At 35.8% G+C, this 24,489-nt stretch overlaps 2 protein-coding genes and 1 long non-coding RNA gene across 3 annotated transcripts; 2 read left to right on the forward strand and 1 right to left on the reverse strand.

The window, feature by feature from the left end:
- The first annotated feature begins 11,343 nt into the window (after positions 1–11,343).
- On the forward strand, positions 11,344–14,151 carry LOC113716475 (scarecrow-like protein 30). The gene has a single exon (XM_027240859.2). It carries the CDS (start codon positions 11,805–11,807, stop codon positions 13,959–13,961), a length of 2,157 nt encoding a protein of 718 aa, XP_027096660.2. The 5' UTR covers positions 11,344–11,804; the 3' UTR covers positions 13,962–14,151.
- A 2,012-nt stretch (positions 14,152–16,163) lies between these two features.
- On the reverse strand, positions 16,164–17,375 carry LOC140006310 (uncharacterized). Its single transcript, XR_011813948.1, has 2 exons — positions 16,807–17,375; positions 16,164–16,701 (listed from the first exon to the last, which is right to left on the reverse strand). It is a non-coding gene; the product is annotated as an uncharacterized lncRNA (long non-coding RNA).
- Positions 17,376–22,539: 5,164 nt separating this feature from the next.
- LOC113720161 (uncharacterized) lies at positions 22,540–24,267 on the forward strand. Its single transcript, XM_027245121.2, has one exon. It carries the CDS (start codon positions 22,540–22,542, stop codon positions 24,265–24,267), a length of 1,728 nt encoding a protein of 575 aa, XP_027100922.2.
- Positions 24,268–24,489: the final 222 nt, after the last annotated feature.

Consider the following 24,489-nt stretch of genomic DNA (forward strand, 5'->3'; position numbering starts at 1 on the left):
TTGTGAAATTTGAAGTGAGGACTTTTAACAAAAATTATTTAAGTGTAAGAATTTACATGTTAAGAAAAAATAACTACTAAGTCATACCTGAACGTAGGAATACATAGAGGTGTGGAAAATTTTTAGTAGGGAGAGTTGGGGTGTAGATTGGGGGTTGTTTTTTGCATGGGTCGAAGTTTGAGTATGCTAACCTACGGGCATATCATCCTTGCAAAGGCCCATGGCCTGCTTGCGAAACCTACCGCCTCGACCATATCCGCATACCCCCTTGGGTATATGCTTGATAGGCTCATGGTATGGCACATCTTGAGTGGTAGATGGCGAAGCTTCTTGATGGTCAATGGAACCAAGTGCCATCCACATCTCTTGATTAAGGTACAACAATGTCAAAAAGCCCTCATCTTGCATTAACATTAGCCCCAGATGAATATGGCGTCAAGGATCGTCTAGGTCAAAGTATTTATTGCATGTCCATCTTATCCGTAACACAGTATTGACCTGTCTAAAAGATGTTATAGAAGTCTTTCAATTAGTTTGTATATATTTTTAAGAAATAATGTTATAGCTGAAATGAAAAGAGATTTTAACAACTTACCAATGTTTTCAAATCCGGACCGGACCGACCGGTTCGGCCGGTTCGACCGCGACCCGGCCTTATATCCGGTCCGGTTCATAGCCTGTGTTGACTTGGTCCAAAAACCGGTCAAATCCGTAAAAACCGTACAACCCGTTTAAAACCGGAACGAACCGTGAACCGCGGTTTTTTAATTTTTGGCAAATTTGACTGAATTTTGACCGAAATTATCTAAACCTAATCTCCGGTTCACCCTTCATTCTTCAATCTTCATGAATCAGTCTTCCACTCTTCCTCTTCGCTGCGCCGCTTCGGTCTTCCGACTCTTCCCACTTCCCCTGCAATTGCCAAAATTGCCTGCCGTCCCTATTCCCTTCTCCAAACTCCAATCTTGATCCAGTGCTATTTCCACACTTGCTCATCGATCAATACCCAATTTCTTCCTCCAGGAATTTGGGCGATACCAGTCCGGCAGCTAGGTCTTCCGGGGGTGGCAAGAAGAAGAAAAGCAACAAGGTACTTGTGATAGTTGGAGTCACAGTTCCAGTTTTCGTTCTCATCTGGGCTTAGGGTACCCTGCCTCGATTGTCAAAGATTCCATGTAGTACACTTAAATATTTTTTGCTTCATTATTGTAAGAAGACCCACGAATTTACCCAGCTCTGTCTTTCCCATACCTGTACATGCATGTTTCCTTGGTAATAGATACATCTACCCAGATCAAGATGTCTAGAGCTGTGGATCCTAGGAGAATGGTATACTTAATTTGAACATGACGGTGCTCTTTTTCCTGAGTTTGGGACTCTAACCCCTTGAGTAATGATTCAATACCTAAGAAAGTATAAGACTCTGAACAGTTTATTTCAGGTCTCAAGATTCTTCCCTAGGCAAAACTGGTTCCTGTGCTTCGCCTTTCACAAAGGTCCTTTGACTTTCAAGGCTTAGAATTAGTCTGAGTTTGACTTTGGGAATGGTCATTTAGAGACTTTTACATTTCGCTTACGGGTCCTTACGGGTCCTTACAGTATTGAAAAAACTGTGAATTGGATGTATTCTTGATAAATTCAAAGTAAACACGAATAAAGAGGGATTGAAAACAATCGTTCTTGCAAGTGGAAGCTTTAATCATTTAATTCAAGCAATCATTTTGTAATTCCGGATGCTGGGTGGTCAAGACCATTTCTGCCTGGTGTATTTGTTCTGAAATTTGTCTAAGGCAGGCAGTCATGGGGAAGGCCACTGGCCAATTTTGTATTGTCTTCTTGGTTATAAGCTTATAGCTACTTTCATATATGCTTAATCAGATCAAGCGCTAAGTTATTGTAACTAGCTTTCCTTTATTTAATGGCACTAAACATAGAACGAGGTTTAGTATTCTTTGAGGCAATTGTAACAATCTGAGAGCATTTTCTTGTTCTTTTGTGGATTTTGGCTTTCAACATTAAAAGGGATATGGCGGAATTTCATTTCCTAAATAGATGGTCCTATGAACCAACTACTTGGTGGGTTGGCCACGAGTGAATCATAAGTAACCTGTAGCACAAAGTAACCACCAAGTGAGTATATGGTTTCAAAGGGCTTTCATATTGACGTGCTAATCCAAAGTCACAGATCTTCAACTCACCACAATTATTTAAAAGTATATTTGATGTCTTTAAATCTCTGTGCAAAACCCAGTTATCATGAAAATACTTAACACCCTCAAGAAGCTTTTGGTGACAGTTTCAGTTCCCACAATTATTTAAAAGTATATTTGATGTCTTTAAATCTCTTTTGGTGACAGTTTCAGTTCCCAATTATTTAAAAGTATTGTTTTTTGTTAATTCTAATATTTAGACAATTGGACATGTAAGTTTGATAACTATGTTAATTGTGTGTGTGTTAATTGTTTAATATTGCTCTTATATTTATTGTGGTTCAGCATTTATATCTTATTCTGTGCATAGGTGTGTGTGTGTATATATATATATATATATATATATATATATATATATATATATTTATTTATTTATTAAACCCCGGTTGAACCGGTCCGACCGGTTGAACCTCGACCCTTTCACTTCACCGGTTCGATTGACGGTCCGGGTTTGAAAACATTGCAACTTACCAAGTGATCGAATTGTCCCGCACACCCTTAAAAAGTGTACATCAACAAACACACAATGCCTAAAATATTATGTTTACAAAATTATGTTTAATAAAATTTGTTTTGAAAAAAATTGTGTCTGCTGCCACGTAAGTGTGTGCAGACAGGCACATTAAAAAAAAAATAATGTTTTAAGAAAAACTGTGTCTATTGTCACACACTCTTATGCGGTGACAGACATATTCTTATAAAAATAAAATAAAATGTGTCAGACACCAAGTCTGACACTTAAAAAAAATAAAACATAGAAAGGTCGCCACATTTGCCTATTTCGATGACATTAATATTAGAAACACCTACCACATACCCCACTTTTGAGACAAATCTATTTTTGAGGAATATTTTATGAAATCAGCCCAAAGCTTGCCTAACTTCCTAACTTTCTAGTGATAAGGTTTAGCCAATTAGAAATAACCTTCGCCCCGTCCAGATTTATGCTACATAATTCTGACAAGACTAATCACCACTTTTTTACCAGAATATTATATAGGAGTCCCAACACCATACACGTAAAATTGGAAAATTTTGAGAGTCAAAGAAAATTTAGTTTGTTGCTTGACTCTCAATCTCTCTTCCGTTTGCTCTTTCCCTCTCGTGAGTTTTGGAGTCTCCCATTACATGAAAAACAAAGCATTTACTCTACTTAATCAATATGGCAAAGGATGATGTTTGTTTTACTTAATTGTGGTATATAGCAAACAGCAGAATGAGTACACCTATTTCTTGAAGAGGTGGCCCTATCATAACTCGTTTAGTCAATAATATTTTGACATAGTGGCGGAGCTAGGATAACTTTCCAATATGGATACAAGGTACATATAAATACATGCAAAAATCCTTGGCAGTTTGTGTTACCCATTAATTATCTGTAGTTCTTTAAGACAACGGCTTTTACTTGTAGTCGTTATTTAATATTATTAATTGTTTGATACTTGTGTATGTTATTCTTACCAGGTACTGCTATGCACATATCTACATTGAACTATTACAAATTAGCATGGAAAAATACGAAATTGTTCTAAATGATCAAGACCTAAAATAAATATTTTTTTTATTAATGGGATCACAATTACAAATTAAGTGAGATTAAGATCAATTTTTGTAAACAATTACAAATTAAGTGAGATAAAGATCAATTTTTGTAAAAAAAAAAAAAAATCACAGCTAATATAGCATTTTTTTTTTTTGGTCAGTGGGAGCACGTGCCCCACTAGCCAATAGATAGATTTCCTAGTGTTTTGACACTTCAAAGACTTCAAAATGTTTCAAAACCAACTTAGAGGTGTACCATAGTGAGACTTATTTTTGTAGATTGCTTGCAGCAGCCAACGCCCTTAAAATCTCTGGACGTTGTTTTTTGCTAGTAATTGAAAGAGAAGAAATCCTACTGTAGTTGATAATCAAAAGGTTTAATGGAGACAAATTTTTGAGAAATTTAGTTCTTGTCCTTTCTGCACCATTTGATTGAGTAATCCTTTGTTTAACTAATTTCTAGGTCTCATACGTGGCGTTTGTCCGTACTATACAAGATCATGCTAAGCCTATGATCAGACTACTTTATATTTGTAAAGAATAATAAAGATATGCACAACCGAAAATTTAAAATGTTTTATTCATTTAATAGATCGACCTTTAATTAAATTTATGAGACGTAGAGTTTGTCAAAAACGGATCCTATGAAGATATTCTTGAGCCGGTGGAGATCTGATGTAGAGGATGGTAAAGTGATTTACATAGCCCTCCACGTGTCCTGACTTCTAATGGTGATCCACACGAACTTCCTTAATTAAAAGCTTCTACGTCAATTACTTTAAACTAAATTAATATTAGTTATTGCCAAAACACCACAGTCAATTAGTTTAAACTAAATTAATGCTAGTTATTGCTAGAACACCTCAGACCGATTGGCCGAGGAAAAGCCTAATTTTTCACCATAAGAAGATGTCCCCAATGATAGAAGAAAAGAGACGTGGTTTTTCCTTATTTTCTTGGACAAATTTATGTATTTTTTTAAAGGATTTTTCTCAAAAATCTCACAAAACAATTTGTGTATCCTTTAGTCTTGCTAGCAAAAGGCTGATGAGTTTTTATAAACAAATAAGTTGTTCATATTCTTATGGAAACTAAAACCAATTTTCAATAAGATTCAACTTCTTTATTCTATACAACTTTTGTATTTAGAAGACTAAAACTTATTTGCACTATAAGTTCCTCAAGTTTAATTTATCTCACAAATTAAATTATAAGTTATAAAAATTTATCTTTCAAGTCCCTATTTGAAATTCTTTTAATCCAACTAAAGAAATTCTTAATATGTGTGACCTATTAGGTTCTTATATACGTTGGCAACAAGTATGAGTTATAATTCTTAATAAATAAGAACTGAATAAATGAAAACACCTAGAATTTATTATTGATTCCACTAATTAATCAATTCATTCTTATAAATCAAGATTTGCATCTAGCAATGCATTATGACCATCTAAATAATAAGCAAAGTCTGTGATGACCCCATCTTCCCTTAGGGCGAACCCAGGGGTTTGGCAGACCGCCTGCCCAACTATCGCTAGGACTCACTCACTAACATTCTTGAAATAGTCTTTCACACCTCTAGATTAACATAAACGTTCCATTCAACCAAGAACTTCAACTTAACTTACAATCCAAAAGTGAAACATAGGATTCCATTAATAAAGATCCCAAATACATTTCATCTACAAAGGTACGAGTATATGAAGATTATATACACTATTTCACGCTTACTTGCTCCGCCCTCCACTCCTGTAAAGAAAACAAAAACTAAAGGAGTGAGGTAAAAACCCAATGAGGTTTCCAAATAAGCAATCAGGTAGATAAACTATGGAAGTATTATATTTAACAATTTGCATAGTAATAAACAGTCATTCAAGAAACAAACATTCAATCATTGGAAGGATACGTGCTCACTTGGAGCCATTCATTAAGTCATTCAGTCACTGACCATTTCCCTTATTCCTTCGACATTTGAAAACATTAAAAGTGAAAACTCCTTCACTGTTCATTTCATTCATTCATTGCATTGTATTCACTAGCCAGGTCTTCACCTGTTTTCGTAGTCATACTCGAGTATACCAAACACTATTCCAGGGTCACCAGCCGAGCGATCGAATCCGCTTCTAGGTCGAGTTGATTGGCAACAAAGGGCAAGGGTTTAGTTCAGCCAAAGGCTTACATTCATGCACAAGTAACATTCAATCATTTGATCATTAAAATTTTGCATTCATTTAGGTCGAGTGCGATAAAGTACACGCTTGTCCATTGAAAATCTATTTAACAATCATTAAAAAGTATTTAACATCCAAGCAAACATTCACAACATTTCACATAGTCATTGGAAGCACAACATGAAAGGAACACTCACCAATATCAGTAGATTAAACGTTAAATCTCTAGATGATAACCTTGATCGCTACCAAAACCCTGAGGCAAGATTCACAATCACAATAGGTTTAAACTTAGTAGATTCAACTAGCCAAAACATACACGTCTAGTATTCCAAGGTATTCGATCCATATACTTCTCACTTTGACTTTGAGACATAAAGATAAAATCCCACACAAATATTCTAAAAGTGAGGAGAGCAATTTAAGCATCCAAAATCACACCAAATTAAGGTTTAAGACCTAGAAAAGTTTTCGAAGTCCCACTCAATTCATTTGACAAAATTTCCAACTTTGGTGACATTCTTTGAAAAGGCATAACTTGAGTTTCATAGGTCAAAAAATCACAAAACTTACACCATTAGAAAATAGACTCAAGGCACTAACAGGTTTTAGAAGACATCTTCATGAAATTCAGCTCATAGGTTAGTCAAATTTTAGTTCAAACTCACTGCTGTCTCGTGTGCAAATACAGGACAGTCATGATTTTCAAGAAACTTTTCAGATTTTCTGGTATTTATAGGAGTTGAACCAAATCTTGAATTTATATTGTTGAAAGCCCTATGAGTCTAGTTTCAAACGCAACAAACGGAACTCAATTCCGACTTTCCTATACGAAGTTATAGTCAATTTTCCAAAGCTGCGCAGGACTTCCTGCGAAAATTTTCCAGCAAGCTATTAGTTTGGAAAACTAGGTCTTTTCCCTTCTTAAACTTCTTTGTTTTGGTTCAAAACTAGTACAAAATAGATTGTAACAAGTGTTTTGAGAAAAGTCATATACAAGAGGAAGACAAAATATCCTAAATTCACACCTCTACTTCCACTTTTACTCACTTACCCCACAAGAAGAAAAACAGGCCGCACCTCCCCTATTTTTCTTAACTTTTCCTCAAATTTTCCAAGCTAAGGTTCATGGCAAAACAGTCCAAATCAATTCCACAAGTTATAAGGTAAAAGGAGTTCTTATACTAGGCTACAAAACCAACTAATTTAAACTTATCTCTGGTATATAAACATCACATATCTAAGCTGGAAAATTCTCTACCAAGGCTGGAAATTTGGAACTAAAGCTGGAAATTCTTATTTGGAAACTAAAAAGTCACATTAAAGCTATAAATCTTCATGTAAGTCCATATCAAGGCTAGATACTATCATATCATGGCTGCAAAATATAATACAAAGCAGAAAAATTCACCAATCTTCACAAATCTAGGTTATCTTCCACGAAACTTCTATATTCTAGTCATCTACCCAAACAAAATGCAAGATAAGTAAGAAAAAGAAAGTTTTCCAACTTACTACCTTCAATCTCTAGGAGAAAATGAAAAACCAAAGCTTTCCTCTCCAAATAACTCCACGACAAGCCTCCTTGGCACATTGTTGCCACTTTATTCAGATTAAACTAGTGATTCTTGTTGATTCTTCACTCAATCAAGGCAAGATTAAGATGAAAAATGAAGCTCTCTTCCTCTTTTTGGTCGGCCAACATGGAAGAAAAATGAAGGGAATTTTGATGATAGAAGAGATAAAGATGGAAGAAAGGTTTTGGTCAAAGATAGCTTTGATTGCCAACACTTGCCAATCATCCATTTTTCCTCCTTTTTTTTTTTTAATTTTTCCTCTCTTTCTTGGTCAATAATTTCAGCCAACCCTAGGATAAAATTAGGGAAAGGAACATGAAAGAAAAATAAGGAGATTAGGGAAAGAAAGTCTTGGTTGAGTGGTGTCTTCGACCGGTAACAAATGGCGCGAGTCAGTTCAGACCTATTTCTTTGCCTCTCTTGTATTTTTGTTTTAACTTGTGATTCACTAATTTACTCTTAGCAGTTTTAATTACATACTTCCTCTTACTTAATACCCGCTCTTATCCACCAAACTTAGAACACACACCTTACCGAACTCCTTCCTTCCTTGTTGCAACCTTCTATGGATGGATTTAGGGTTTGAGGTTGATTTTCCCACAAATCTAGCTAGGAATCAAGATGAAACTAGAAGAAACTTTCACTCTTTTCTTGCTTAAGGGAGTCGGCCAAAGAGAGGAAGAAAGATGATGGATTTTTCTTCAATTTTTCAAGATAAGAGCAAGGACAAGTCTTTGGTCAAAGGGTCTTAATCAAACTTTGAGGGATGAGTGACAAATGGCGGAAAATGGTTCAAACCTATCTCTTTGTCTCTCTTGGTTTCTAATCTCCAAGATAACTAGGGTTTCTCTAATACACTTTTAACACTTCTAATCACATAATTTCTCTAGCACCACACTTGTTCTCGTCCACCAAATTTAATGCACACATCTCACTAGTCGGTCAAACTACCTTAATAATCTACAAAACTTAACATGCACTAAAATATATAAAGAAAAAGAGAAAAATCTTAACTTAACCTTTATAATTACTATTAAAGTAAGGCTAGCAAATAAGTAAGTAAAGTAAAATTAAAAAGAAAATACAAATGAAAATTTCAAAAATAGGAAAAAATTTAAAAATAATTTTCGGGTCCTCACAAAGTCATCAGCTATTCTCACCTCCTGGATGGGCTACAAAACTCATTTAACTCAGTAAACTCCTCAAGCGGAAGTCCTAGGTAGGGCTTCCGATTGAACAAGCGAAGAGAAGGAATACTTGGGTTAAGTATTCCACCTTTCAGTGAATATTTACTACATAATTAATATCTTTTTACTATTCTTATCTCAAATTAATCTTGGCGTAAGTGGTACCTATTCCATTATGTAATTAATGTTCATTTCTTATATCAAAATATAACGTCAATGAAGGAATACTTAGAAACACTTTCGAAGACTCTTCCAGTTAGCGGTAAGAATTCCGAATTATACTTTTACAAGTGATCAGACATGAGATAATTTCTCTTCCATAAGAGGTGGTAAATTCTTATAGGTTATTCACCATCTTTTTATACTTCAAATATATACCCATTTGCTAATAATGTGAGCATTCCTTATTATAGGAGCAATCATATGGGAAATAAAGTATAACCATCCATATCCAAGATACTATAATAACTTTAAATCTAAAGATATCTTACACAAATGTCACTTAGAGATCAATCCTTTAACACTTAAAGGATATCTCTAAGCAGATCAATCTAATGAATTTGATCATCTTATCAAGCATCCAAATACTAGTTTAGGTGTTTCCTACACCATAGTAAATGAGGTCTACCATTTCCCATATAGAAGCGGTATAGTATATGTTAGTCTAACCATTCATATTAACAATGCCCTATTTTGTTAATATTTCAACTAGAAGTATTTAAGAATAAACCTTATCTATAATCGAATGAATCTCACCATCATAATTCTTATGATTTCATCGATTAGGTTTAATTTCAGGGCTTTAGCATGCAAATATAAATATATAAACAATCAATATGACAAAGATGCCATTTATTATGATATAAATAGTTCAAGTGCATATTAAACCCTAAAAATTGATTGACTTTATGGCATATGCACTTTCAATATAAGAGTGATGCAACTATGTTTAATCAAAATTAAGAGTTAACTATTAACTAATCCTATTAATTTTTCCAACACAGAAAGTGGGTTGTTTGCTTTCCTTGTTTCTAAATTAGATCTAAGCACGCATCCCAAAAATATCTTACAAGTAGGTTAGGTGCGGCTAAGTAGAGATTTAGTTAAAATAATTCGACCTATTCTACTGATTTAGGTGGAAAGGGATTCATATATTAATGGAGAATCACTTGAAGAATTAAATTATTGAATAAAAAAGAAGTTTTGCATTATTGATGTTGATGATGACATGAGTAAAGTAGTAATATTTTACTTGCCCATGTTGGCAGCCCACCAAAAGCCAAATAGGAGCAAAATTTTGGTCTCCCAGAAAAAAAAAAACTGAGAGAGTGATTAAAGGTGGTCTAATATAAAAAAAATGCCAAATTATTGTTTTAAACAATGTGTTACTTCAGACTTCACTTGGCAATGTCATCGAGGATTTTTTTTTCCTTTTTTGCTACACGCGCAGGGTTTGTACTAGACTAGCGATTCTAAGGAGGCTTTTGTTTTGCATTCTGGACTTGGAAACAAAATTGGAATTATAAATTAACAATGACTACGAGTTTTTGTCATCCTCCACTACTTGTTTGATTTGGAATTGGAATGAGTTTTATTCAACCAATGAGTTAATTGTTCCGAAACTAAAATCATCATTGGAGAATGATAAAGGGTATGATCTAATACTTTCATTTTCATTATATAATCTTTTATAGTTGTCTACCATACAACAGGTATAAATATCAATACTTTTCATATCCATTTATCAGACATCATCTAAGTTTTGCCAATTTCTTAGCTTATTACATCCTAAATTGGAATTTTTTAGTTTCAATGGATGACTAGAAAAAGATGACAATCATATATAAACTATTTTTAAAATGATAATGGACATAAAGTTTAAAGGAGAAGAAATCATGTAACATCCGAAGTCTCTTTTTAGAGACAACGAGACAAATATCAACACATTAAAGTAGTAGCAATTAGTGAAAGGACTAAATAAATTGTTTGCATTAATAATTGCTGAACGTCTACTTTGGTGCTTCATTTTGTCTTTTAAATCCTGATAAGACAGCTCGCAGCTCCAGAATGGAGCACCACCATTTATTCTTGTTCATTGTATTGTCTGTACCAAACATAAAATACAGGAGAATGGTACAGCGAGAGCCAAAATTCTTAAGAGCCAAAAACCGGATTTTGGTAGTGCCAAAAGTTAATGATTAATACCTAAAGGGAATCTGTGAACGTTCAAAAGGAGAAATCGACACTCTCCAGTTGTATACTGCTTAAATGTCAAGTGTTATTGGCATTTGTCCAAAGTGGTCAGGAAAAATTTTTAGAATTCTTCTCACTAACAAATTTAGAATTCGCATGTTAAGTCTTGCAGTTACATGTGATCAAAAGTAATCGAAAATCTAGATTGTGATCAAATTTTACCTATTTTATTTTGTAAGGGACCTATCATTTAAAAAATGAAGAATACAAAAATTTATTTGATAAAATGTGAGAAACGTTTTAAACGATTTTTTTTTTTAAAAAAAAGCTAAAATTCACACTACACTAGGACTAGACATTAAATCAACTCTCTTGAATATAATATTTGGCATTATTGTCCCAAGAAAACAATAGTAAATACAACAACTATCCCCACATAGGTTGTGACCTTATCCTGCTCTTCTTGCCCCCTACCATGTCCTATGATCGCCGACACCCATGCCGGCTTCACGTGAACCGGTTATGGGGGTAATCCCCGGAGTTTATTCCCAGTTTACTAGCTTACAAATCTACAGGCATTAAACGCAATACCAAAAGCCTGGGACATTCAAGAAAAATATTCAGTGAACATGCTTTGATATGATAGCTCAACTTCATACTTTTAGTCATTGCCTCCCATGGCAGTTTGGCACCCTATTTTAAGCATCCTTCCAAGATTAGCAATCTCTTCATTTTGTTTTCATACTTAATACGTGCACTTGAGAATTTCTGTGCCCAAAACTGTATTGGCGTTCTTGTATTATTTAATTGGTAATACAACTTTATATCACCCCTCTTCACAAGTTTCATTGACAAGAATAGTTTTCGAAGTCGAAATCTTTGTGTTTTACAGTATTGATTCAATTTTGTCTCAGTTGCTTCTTGATGGATACCCTTTTTCATGGGGACGGTCAATCCATAAAATCTGCCAATGAATTCCCGCAGCTTGACTTTGATCAGCAGCATTCATTGTCTCAAGGAAATCTTGTGAATGAATGCCAATTTGATCATCTGTTCAACAATGTCACAGGCCTTTCAAAATTATCATCACACCTTGATGTCAATTCAACTCCATGTGAAGTAGGGGATGATTCTCCAGTAGAAGGCGATTACTTCGATGGGGTCTTCAAATATCTACAAAGGATGCTTATGGAGGAGGACGACTTGTTGGACAAGCCTTGCATGTTGCAGGACTGCTTGGCTCTCCAAGCTGCCGAGAAGTCCTTCTATGAAGTTCTGAATGAGAATCAGCCTTCTTCCCCTAGCAGGTCTCCAAGTCCAACGACAACTTTTGGGGGTGAAACTTTTGATAGCCCAATAGATGATTTTGCTGGAATCTGGCCTAATCATGTCATTGATCATGTTGTTCCTCATCAAACCATTCAATACAATTTTCAGCCAACTTGCATTCCTGGTGACAGTTTGGATCTTAGTGTTGATTACCTGGTGGACACTTGTCTTAGTCCTTCCCAAACTATACAATCCTCCACTAACATCAATACACATGTAATGCCTCAGTTGGGAGAAGATGTTGAAGAATGTAGAATTGTCAAATTCTACCAGAATAAAATGCCTAGCATACTAGCTGCTGCTGGGGAGCAATCATCACATCATCAGTCAAGAAAGAAGAGTGCTAACCATGATCGAGAAGGCGGTGATCATGATGAAGATCGTCCTACCAAGCACCTTGCAAGTCACACTGACGAAATTGCTAATACAGATGATTATGATAATGCACTGCTTTGTCCTGCCAGAAATCCCAACTTTTATGGTGAATCTCCATCAAGAGGTGGAATAGCAAGTCCAGATTTAGAGGGGACCAAAAAACAGCAATATGTTCCACCAACAACAGCCAAAAGAGGAAGGCCACGTGCGGGTCAGAAGCGAGACAGCATAAGGGAACTAGTTGATTTGAGGGACCTTCTAACTAGATGTGCACATGCAGTTGCAATATATGACAATTGGACTGCCAATGAATTACTGAAGCAAATTAGGCAGCACTCTTCTCCTTATGGTGATCCTACTGAAAGATTGGCTTATTGTTTTGCCAATGCCCTCGAGGCACGTTTAGCTGGGATGGGAACAACACTCTATTCAGCATTGACCACAACGAGAGCGTCAGCTGCAGATATTCTTAGAGCTTACGGGGCTTATTTAGAAATATGCCCATTCCAAAGAATGTCAAACATTTTTGCTAACAAGTCTATTGCGAAACAAACAAGCACAGTAACAAGAATTCACATTATTGATTTTGGTATTCTATATGGTTTTCAATGGCCATGTTTGATTCATGGAATCTCCCTCAGGCCTGGAGGACCACCAAAGCTTAGAATCACTGGGGTGGATCTTCCACAACCGGGATTTCGACCAGCAGAGAGAATTGAGGAGACAGGGGGTCGCCTGGCGAATTATGCAAGGAGATTTAACGTTCCTTTTGAGTTCAATGCTGTTGCAAAAAGATGGGACACTATCACTGCAGAGGATCTTGCAATTGACGAGGACGAAATGGTGGTGGTTAACTGTCTGTACAGGCTAAGAAATGTTCCTGATGAGACTGTACTACAAAGCAGCCCAAGGGACTCTGTGATGAACTTGATCAAAAAAATCAATCCTGAGATGTTTGTCCATGGAGTCCTTAATGGAACATATGGTGCACCGTTCTTCGTTACACGGTTCAAAGAGGCTTTATACCACTTCTCTTCTCTGTTTGATATGTTTGAGGCCACACTACCACGTGAAGATCAAAATAGGTCAATGTTTGAGAAAGAAGTTATTGGAAGGGAAGTGATGAACGTTATAGCTTGTGAAGGGACTGAAAGAATTGAGAGGCCAGACTCATACAAGCAGTGGCAGGTTCGCAATCAGAGGGCTGGATTCAAGCAGCTCCCATTGAACAGTGAAATCATGAGAGAAATCAGGGCTAAGGTGAAATCATATTACAATAAGGATTTTCTGATTGATGCAGATGGTGCTTGGATGCTGCAGGGCTGGAAGGGTAGGGTCATCTATGCTCTCTCCTGTTGGAAACCTGCTGGACTATAAGTGGATGTATTTGTAATTATCCTTCTTAGGGAGGATTGGTCAACGAGGATTAGTGTTTTTTTTTTTTTTTTGAAGTTTTTCACTTCTTGAAGTTCTTCAGGAACTGAATTTGTCAGCATGAGTAATGTCATTTTGCTTAAAGTTTTCAAAAATTATTTTTCAGCAATAAATTCTTCTAGAATTCTTGTCAGATTTTCTAAATTAAAATGGAAGCCCTCAATATTTTTCTTTTTCTTTTTTGGTAAATATTAAGTTTGGGTAGTTTTAACCCTGATGAACGCCATGGGTTAGGTCAAGTCCTCAAACCTTTGGTCGGTTATAAAAGTACTTACCAACGTATACCTCATACAAGGGCATATTTTTAAATTTTGGGTTGGTAATAAAAGTACTTGTAGTTACTCATCAATATATACCTCACATTGGTAATATTGCTGGACCTTAGGTTGATTGTAAAAGTACTTATAAATTATTCACCGATACATACCTCACATCACCAACAGGATATAGACATAATTTTTGTGACGAAGCGGTTTATCTTTTATCAATTAAACTAACTTGGGTTGACAGTCTTCAAATCCATTTGTTGTTAATTTTAAGAAACTTACTCGGAAGAAAATTGATGTGATTCTGCAAATTGCAATGGGTCATAATTAGAAGGTAAACATCAATCGAATATTGCTTCTCGATCGGCCAAAATGGAATTCATTGTAGAGCATACTTGCGACTTGCAAGATTTGTCCAGAGTGTCCATCCATTTTTCGGTGATCTACCTCTTTGACTATTTGTCCTGGATGTCCATCCATTTTTTTGCTTCCTTCTTTAACTTGATATGTTATGAAATTAATGAAGTGATAAATATAAATGTTCATTTATTTTTTCAAGATGCTAATTTTTTTTAGCCACATGCGATGCGTAAGAATACCCTGGGTCTGTGTTAATCAAGATCAATTGAAGGCAAGTGGATTAATGTAAAATAGTTATATATTTAATACATGATAGGTGTTAGTAACTATGAGAAATTTGACTTTAGGTAAATTGGATATTGTTGCTATTCGTTTACTCATTTGATTTGTAATTTTGTCTAGATATTCAGTCATTGGCTTAAGATGTTTGCAAATTCTTGATACTATAAATAAAATGATGCATTCATTTGAAATGTACATGTACATACAAATATCATAAATGTGGTGATACTAACCACTTTTAAAATTGTGCACATGCTATTTGTGTCTAGTTAAGAATGAAATAAGTTTAAACAAGTAAAAGTATTTTTGAAACCTATTGTGAATAAATACAATGATGGTGTTAATTATTTAGAAAGAACAATCATCACATTTCTACTAAATAAAAAATGTCAAGAAATTGAGAATTATTCACGGTATAGTAAAACAAATATGCTTCTAATAGTTGCAGCAAAAAATATCATATTGATAGGTGTTATTTCTTGTAGTAATCTTTCCAATAGAACACGTCTTCTCAAATTTCTTACACTCATTGCAACAAATTTTGGGTGTAGTACATAGATCATCATCATCATCATGTTTTTTCTTTGCATCCCCTTTTCTATGCAAAGACAAATAAAAAAGCAGAGATCATTGGTCAATGAGATGAACTTTTCCTTCTTTTCTTTTTTCAAGCATTCTCCAAAGGAGGACTTGAACAAATGATAGTAATTTCGAGACATGTAATATGTAGTATATTTTACCTTATAACCTTAATAACCAATTGGACCTTAACTACTATTTGAATTGCATGAGGATGTCTAGATTTCTGTTTGAAATTGTTACAAAATGCTTGGATTTTTGCTTGAACTTGTTGCAAATTTCTTATACATATTTGTGGGAATGCATTAATAGGAGAATTACTTAGGAAGTCCTAAACATTAGATAGAACAACTGGAGAAACACATCATATTCAGATTCACTGCAATGTATTATTTCTACCAATGCAAAGCAATAGCATCCTTGCATCTACAAATTGGTCTTAGTGTGGACCATCCAATATTGATTTATAAATGACCAAATTGGGATTTATCTCTACCTTTCTCGTGCCATTGAAGATTCTAAAGGTATTTTCCATGTTTCCTTGCTCGCAATACCTATCAATCACGAATCATAACTGACCAGAGTGGAATAACTCACTTACAAACACATTACATTGTAAGTTGATTTATATATTCTTGATTCTAAAAAAAATAACTGATGAGTTTAATGGGCAAACAAACACCTTCAATAAAATTTTTCCAAACAGATTTAACTTGACCATAGTATTGCACAACTTAAATGCCCCTCCAAACACCCATTTCTAGAATATCAATGAATCAGTGCTGTGTAAGTTCTTGACCAATTCATGAAGAAATTGCTCTACTGTAGCCACACACCTAACTTCCAAAATCAATTGGTGAGAGTAGTACAAGTAATTGGATTAACTCAACCGTCTGACATGGTACCCTTTTTCCGTGAGAAGTTTGAACCCAGACTAAGATCAGTACGTTTCACCAGGACTGCCACAGCAAAAGCATCTAGAAACCAAAGGGATGCCCTTCCGCCGAAGCTTATCATCTAAAGGGAGCCAGCCACGAAGTAGCCTCCAAACGAAGAAAGAGACTTTAAGCGGGACCATTGGACTCCAAACGCTTGTATCCACGAGAGAGAGGTTGCGCCGTTGGCGAAGCTCATCCCACTTATTAAAGTCATATGACAAGCACCATATGAATTCATGATAAGAGCAACAAATGTTCCTGCATAATCCAAGCATGTTTTAGAAAACCCAGATAGCTTCAAACAAATTTCTTGGAAAAGCATAAATAATCAAATTATAAGTCATCAATTCTCAAAATACGAACATCAAATAATTTCCTTGTACACCATCCAGAGCCGTATTATCTTATCTGATTTCAATATATGACTCAAAAAGTTATTAGTCATCAATTCTCAAAGTACGAACATCAAATAATTTCCTTGTACACCATCCAGAACCGTATTATCTTATCTGATTTCAATATATGACTCAAAAAGTTATTCAATGCATGAACAGAAACCAAAAAGCCCTCCACTCAACTTCTTGATGACCTCATAAACACCCAGGGCTAAGCCAAGTTCAGTGCACGCCAACACAAGTGCTTTTGAAACTGCACTACTTGAAAAAACTCATCCTTATCTATTAGGCAATATATCCAGAGCAGCAAAAGGTGAGGATATCAATATGCTATCATCAATTATTTCACCAAAGACAATGCATCATCCTACTTTCCGGAATTCACTGGGACATGAATGAGTACAACATAACAACTCGGACATTAAAAAGACAATCCATAGATACCACACATGGCACTAAAACCAAAATGCTTTACAAATAGATATAGTGACGTAATATTTGCTATGCATATGTTAGTCTCGCGTAGAAAACTAAAGCTAAATTTCACATTATTTTTTGTAGTATGATCAATTCACTCAAGTACAAATTTAAAGCCAAGGACATTGAGAATGATAATTATCCATCTAGAGTAAAATAAATCTTTGGTAGGGATAAATATTTGTTATCGCCATATCTACATACGTACAAAAATATAAAGTATCATTATCTGAATAAGCTTTTATTACACTAAAAAAATCATTAGGAAGCAACAAGTATACATCATGTAACAAGATTTCGGCTGTGAATTAGTCAGTTGACCAACTTAACGAGTCAACTGGTTTGGCACTTTAACTCTTCTTTTGTTCAAGAAATCAAAATCTTTCAAGAACAGTTAAAAGAAAGAAAAGATTAATATAAAAGATGTGACAACCCCACTTCTCTCAAGGGCGAACCCGAGGGTATCAGCGGGTTGCGTGCCTAGCTCGCGCCAGGACTCAAAACTTAAAGCAATAAAAGCTAAATAAACCAAAAGGGTACTATATACAATATATACAATCCCGAAAGAGTTTTAATTACATCCTCCCAAAAGTAGCTATCCAAACCACTATATTACATTATGATAACAACCAGCAGAAAGTGGACCATAAATTGTTTCCAAACTTACTTACGAAGTGTTTCTTGCATTATTTACTCGTTTGCATATCATGTGTGCCGGCATGTAAGTCCATGAAATGATTTAGCTTAAATGAGTTCTTGGGGAGTCTTGTGCTGAACACTAACTTCTCCTCTACTATTTACCTGGAACCAACGTCTCCACCACTTTCGTGAGTTTGTGACATGATCTGGAGCACCAACGTTGCTCCCTCTTACTGTTCAATGTTAATGTTAAAAGATCTTTTTGAGCGTTGGGTGTTTAAGTGCAATGATTTCACTGGCTCACGAGAGCAATAAACGTACATTTGATTTTTGACTCATGACATCATCGAAGTGCATTATCTTGAAATATATTTGATTACTGATTTTACTGGTTACTCGGGCAAGGTAATGATATATGATGGATGGTTTCTGAGCCGTGGAGGTGAGTGACCCTAAACTGTTTCCAAAGTTACTTACGAAGTGTTTCTTGCATTATTTACTCGTTTGCATATCATGTGTGCCGGCATGTGAGTCCATGAAATGATTTAGCTTAAATGAGTTCTTGGGGAGTCTTGTGCTGAACACCAACGTCTCCTCTACTATTTACCTGGAGCCAACGTCTCCACCACTTTCGTGAGTTCGTGACATGATCTGGAGCACCAACGTTGCTCCCTCTTACTGTTCAACGTTAACGTTAAAAGATCTTTTTGAGCGTTGGGTGTTTAAGTGCAATGATTTCACTGGCTCACGAGAGCAATAAACGTACATTTGATCTTTGACTCATGACATCATCGAAGTGCATTATCTTGAAATATATTTGATTACTGATTTTATTGGTTACTCACTGAGCTTTTAGCTCACCCCAAAAATATTTTATTCCCCTCCACAGGGCTCGTGGCGAAGGAAGGCTTGTAGTACTTATTCACGTGACTGGATGGCATATATCTTGTACAGTTTGGATTTGGAATCATTTTATGTATAGTTGGGAATTGTTTCCGCTTCGTTTATGACATGTAATTATTAGAGAATTTGATGTATATATGAGATTTATATTGTAATTTATTTGAGAACTATAGTGAATGACTGAGTCCCAGCGAGAGCTGGGTAGGCGGTCCGCCGAATCCTTTGGTTCGCCTTAGGGGGAGGTGGGGCTGTCACAAAAGAACTTACCACAAGGATATTTTTTTCCAGTGCTCCCCTGTTTCCTGTAAAAGGTACAAGAGTTCAGGTTGTTTTTGCCTAGAAGGGAAATGAAATGCCACATCAAGCCGAAACAGCATGTGCTTGTTCATTCTATTTTCCATCTTCAGTCGAGTTAAAAGTGACTGATGCATTTATTAGAAGCCTTTCTAATTCTGCTCTTTCTTTTTTTCAACTCTAAGTTCCTAGAAAGATATACATATGGAAGGAAAAGGTAAAAGGCTAACAAATAAAAAGGCATAAAGCTAAACTTTCTCCAAGAAAATAATTCATGCAAAGAAAAGTACCATATTAAGCTCCAATATTGCGGTTTAATATAATGAAAGCTCTCCCATACTTAGTCAATCAATACACAACCTGCAACATTATCAACTTGTCTCATTTAGACGTTTTACAAAAATTTCTAAAGCTCCAGAAAGATCCAATTTGATAAGTTATTGTGTTAGAAAGTTATTTCCAAGGCTAATAGAATAAGTCCAAGGAATTGGCCACAACTAAGCAAAAAAATTAGGTGAAAACCATGCAATGCTCAAACTATTACGACTTGGAATAAAGAGATAATTATCAACATGTATGGTGCTAGGAATCTAGTAGAACAAGAAAATAAATCATGCAATAATGAGTAAATAAAGGTTAAGTAAAAGAACCTTTGGCCTTCAAATTCAATCAATTGGCATCATAGTTGATAATAACCGATAGCATGGCTAATCATCAAACTGTCAAAAGAGAACACCAATGGGAAAGAAAAGAGAAGGAAGCAAAATATAAGTTAGCAAACAACACAAAATAGAGGAACTTGAGCTCAGCAGCAAGGACTAGAGACAGATTGATAACATCTTACTTTTAATAACTATCTCTATCGAAGTGCAGCAAGAAGAAGAGAAGGAATGATGCCTTCCACTATCAAAAAGATTAGTGAAGCAAAGGAAAACGGTAAGTGGTGACATTTGAGTTTTGTAGCCTCACCGGTTCTACAAAAGCTTAATAACTTCAATAAGAAAGTTTACCTTGTTCAATTATATAAGCAAATATAGGTCATCGACAACGAAAATGAAATTTTACCTACATAATATGTGATATGGAATCTAGTTGGTTTTGAAGCTTATCAGGTCCGTTTGTATCAAGCTAGGGTCATCACGTTGTGCCTTGGCCGAATGGTCTAGTTTATTAGCTATTTGTCATTTGTTTCCATTGTTCATGTCCTTTCGTTAATTTCAGCTTTGAGTTTAATCGTTTAACTCAATTAGTTTAGTTAAATAAAAGGCTTAGTGATGTTGACCAAAGATAATAGCCGAATTAGAGTTAATTCTTAGGGTTGAGAGTTTAGTTTTGCGTCTTCTAGTTGGATTAGGAGTTGGTTGTGTAAAAGGCTATAAAAGGCCTTAGTTTCTAACATTTTTAGTAGAGAATCAGATTTTGAGAAAATTTTCCAGAATTCTTTCGTGAGAGAAAGAGCTCTTTTGGGCTTGTGAAAGCCGTCTTGAACATTTTAGAGTAGGCCTAAGGTGTTTCGTTGACTTATCAGTCGAGTATTCACCTTGATTGTGGTATCATTCTATCCATTCTAATCAATCTCGAACTGTCCTTGATTGATTACGAATTCCATTCCCAAACGTTGATTGTTAACCTAGATCCAGGGCTTGTAGTTCATGTTCTTAATTCATCTTGGCGTATCGAGAATTATATCAGTTGGTATGAAAGCCAGGTTGGAGGTATCAATGTTACATCCCTTTTGTTTTGTTTAGTTCTAGGGTTTCGTTTGTTTATCTTGTTGTCCGAATTTGTGCAGTCCAATTCGTGACTTATTTGTGTTGTTCCTTCATTTATCTTGTCTTGTATTGGTCAAAAAAAAAAAATTACTGTCCGTACCTCTTGTGATAGAAACGCTATGGTTTCTTGAGTTTTCCATAGCTGTTCTCGTGTCTCTATTGCTGTCCATTTCTTGTTGCAATGTTTAGGTCGAGTTTGTCTTGTTTTTGTGTCTTGTTGTCGTGTGTCTTGAAGTCTTGCATCACTTAGAGTCAAGAAAACACCAAAAAAAAAAAGATTTCGGTTCCTTGAGTTATTAAGCAATCCGCGGTTGTTTCTTGTCACCAAGTGCAATCCGTGGCTGATTTCCTTGATTTATTGAAAAGCATTTATACTTATTGAAATTTCTGGACAAAGTCTTGAATTTCTTGAAGTTTCTTGATCAATTTCTTCGAAATCTTGAAGTTCTTGGATTGAAAAGTAGTTTCTTGAAAATCTTGAACCAAGTTTCCAAACCTTGAGATTCTTGAAAACCTAGTTCATCATCTTGAACCTGGAAATTTACGACTGTTCTTGATCTTGTTTCTTGAGTTGATCCATGAATAAAAAAAAAAGAAGGGGAAGAAAAAGAATCTAGTCTTGTTCTGTGAAAAAAAAAATACAAAAAGAGGACAAGACATACAGATCACAATCTTTTTGAAAGTTCCGGATCATAATCTTGAATTTGGTAACAAGAAGACAATTGTGAATTGGAAACCAAAGTTGACTCGAATCTTTGTTTCCAAAAGCTGGACAACGAAACCTAGTTCAATTAGGCTTACAATATCCAGCTGCAAAACCAGAAAATACACCTGGGAAATATACCAAACAAACACCTTATCTCTGAAAGATAAAGCCCATAACCATTCGCAGCAACTTCCAAATTTCCAGCCATCACACCTAGTCGGGTAGAGTTTTCTAGGGCTCCAAAAAAATTCTGCTGCATTGTGTCCTCTTATTCCAAATTTTAAGTTGATTGTCCAGCCACAAATAATTCATCCTTGAGTCTTATTTCCAATTTATAGTCGATTCTTGATAGTCCATATAACTCCAAATCAGTCTTGGACTATAAAAGTTACTAGTTTCCTAATTCTAGTTTCTTTGTCCAAGTCCAACACCTTCCAGAAATCTTTGAGTCAATGTTGTCCAAGTCCAAACAGGTTTTGTAGAGTAATTTTCCAGCAATATTTTAAGTGTCCAGTGCATCAAAATTCTGGTACATAATCCGTATCCTTGTTACCAAAAAAATCAGTCCAGATCTTAAACTCATTGCATAGGGTTTGTTGAGTTCAATTAGAGTGCACCTTTACCAAGCAAATCTGCAAATTTCCAACACCTTTTATTCGTGCTCCAACTCTTGTTTTGCTTGAAAAATCCTGACCGAGCTATAAGCAAGTGAATACTACTTGATAAGTAGAATTCATCTTAAGGATAGCTCTAAGTTATTCAAGGCCAACAAGTAACATTCATTAGAGCTTGATTGTGAGCTCATTGGAGTGATTGAGCGCAAATACGAGCCTTGAGGATAAATACTAAGGGAGTGTGTGAGGAAAAACACACTTGTTTCTTGCTTACTCTTTTTGTAGGTTACCTTAACATGTCAAATGGAGAGGAATCATGTATTGCTGACTCTAAGCTTGCCATAGAGGCTATGATGAGTGAATTCCAATATAAGATGAGATTGGAATTTGACTCATTGCATGAACGGATGGATCATCTTGAAAATTCCCAAAACCGAAGTGGAACAAGCCAAGGAAGGAGTAATAGAGCAGAAAATGGAGCTTCTAATGATGAATATGAGGAGGATGAAGGTCATTTAAGGGCTGTCCAAAACAACAATAAGAGAAGTGATGACCAAATAAAGGGTATCAAGCTAAAAATTCCATCTATCCGAGGAAAATCCGACCCCAAGGCTTATTTGGAATGGGAGAGGAAGATTGAGATGATATTTGAATGCAATAGCTACACAAACAAACAGAAAGTAAAACTGGCAGCTGTGGAGTTCATTGACTATGCATCAGTATGGTGGAATCAACTACACCTTAGTTGTAGAAGGAATTGTGAGCGGGCTGTGGAGAATTGGGAGGAGTTGCAAGGATTGATGTGGAAGAGATTTGTGCCTAACTATTATCATCGAGACTTGCATAATAGATTACAAACTCTTACTCAAGGCACTATGTTCGTGGAAGTTTATTACAAGGAGATGAAGATGGCGATGATGAGGGCTGACGTTCAAGAAGATTTAGAACCCACAATGTCTAGCTTTTTAAATGGTTTGAGGCCTGAAATTGTCAAGATAGTTCAGCTCCAACACTATCTAAATATGATTGAGTTGTTGGACAAGGCGTTGAAGGTGGAAATGCGCCTCAAGAAGAGGGGTAACACTCACCTTAATTCTAACTCTCAAGCTAGGAGTTGGCATGATCCTCCATCAAAATGTGAGGACAAGTATGTGGAACCTTCTCAACCACCAAAATCAAGGCCAATGGAAACTAAACCACCAACTAAAATTGAGGCGGAGGTTGGTACACGCACTTCAAAACTACAGAGTGGGGATGCTAAATGCTTCAAGTGTCAAGGTTTTGGACACATAGCATCTCAATGTTCCAACCAAAGGACCATGCTCATCCTACTTGATAGAGAAGTTGTGTCGGATAATAAGGATGATTGTGAAGGTATACTGCCTTTAGTGGAGGAAAGTGACAACTTGGAGGAAGAATTGCCTTCTGAAGGGAACGTGGGAGTCTTGGTTGTAAGAAAAATGCATGCTGCCCAAGCTTTAAAGGATGAAGATGTACAACAGGACAAATTATTCTACACTCACTACCACATCAAGGACAAGTTGTGTAGTCTAATAATTGATGGTGATAGTTGCACCAATGTAGCGAGCTTGTACATGGTTGAGAAATTAGTTCTTTCAACCACCAAGCACCCTAAGAGATATCGACTCCAATGGTTAAATAAAGATGGTGGTGAACAAGTTTATTGGCAAGTGAAGGTACCATTCTGCATTGGTAAGTATGAAGATGAAATGGTATGTGATGTAGTACCAATGCAAGCAAGTCACTTGATCTTATGTCGTCCTTGGCAATACAACAAAGCTGTCCACTTTGACGGTTGCTTGAATAAATATTCCTTCATGCATTATAATAGAAAAGTTACCCTTGTTCCCCTTACCCCTAGACAAATTCAAGAGGATCAAGTGAGATTACATGAGGAATATGAGTCAGAGTGTGAGTTGAGGAAAAAGGAAAAGAGTGAGACCGTGTGTGATGATGAGAGAAAGGCATTAGTTAGTTCGTGTGACGACCCCATCTCCTTCTAGGGCGTACCCTAAAAGTTAGCGGGTCGCCTGCCTGGCTCTCGCCAGGGCTCACCAATTTCACATCAACTTCAGAGATAACAGTTGGATAACTCCCACTAACTTTTACATTAACTTTAGAGATACCGTTTTGATAAAACAAAAAAAACCAACCATTCAAGTCCTTTTTACATTACCTAGTTGAATACAAAAACTTCAGCCATAATATGATACTAAAGGGATGCA

Source organism: Coffea arabica, chromosome 1c (genome assembly GCF_036785885.1).
Source record: "Coffea arabica cultivar ET-39 chromosome 1c, Coffea Arabica ET-39 HiFi, whole genome shotgun sequence".
Taxonomy (NCBI): domain Eukaryota; kingdom Viridiplantae; phylum Streptophyta; class Magnoliopsida; order Gentianales; family Rubiaceae; genus Coffea; species Coffea arabica.

What these genes read in the sequence shown, in the direction of transcription:
- LOC113716475 (XM_027240859.2), top strand. Translation starts at nt 11,805, where the DNA reads ATGGATACCCTTTTTCATGGGGACGGTCAATCCATAAAATCTGCCAAT.
- LOC113720161 (XM_027245121.2), top strand. Translation starts at nt 22,540, where the DNA reads ATGTCAAATGGAGAGGAATCATGTATTGCTGACTCTAAGCTTGCCATA.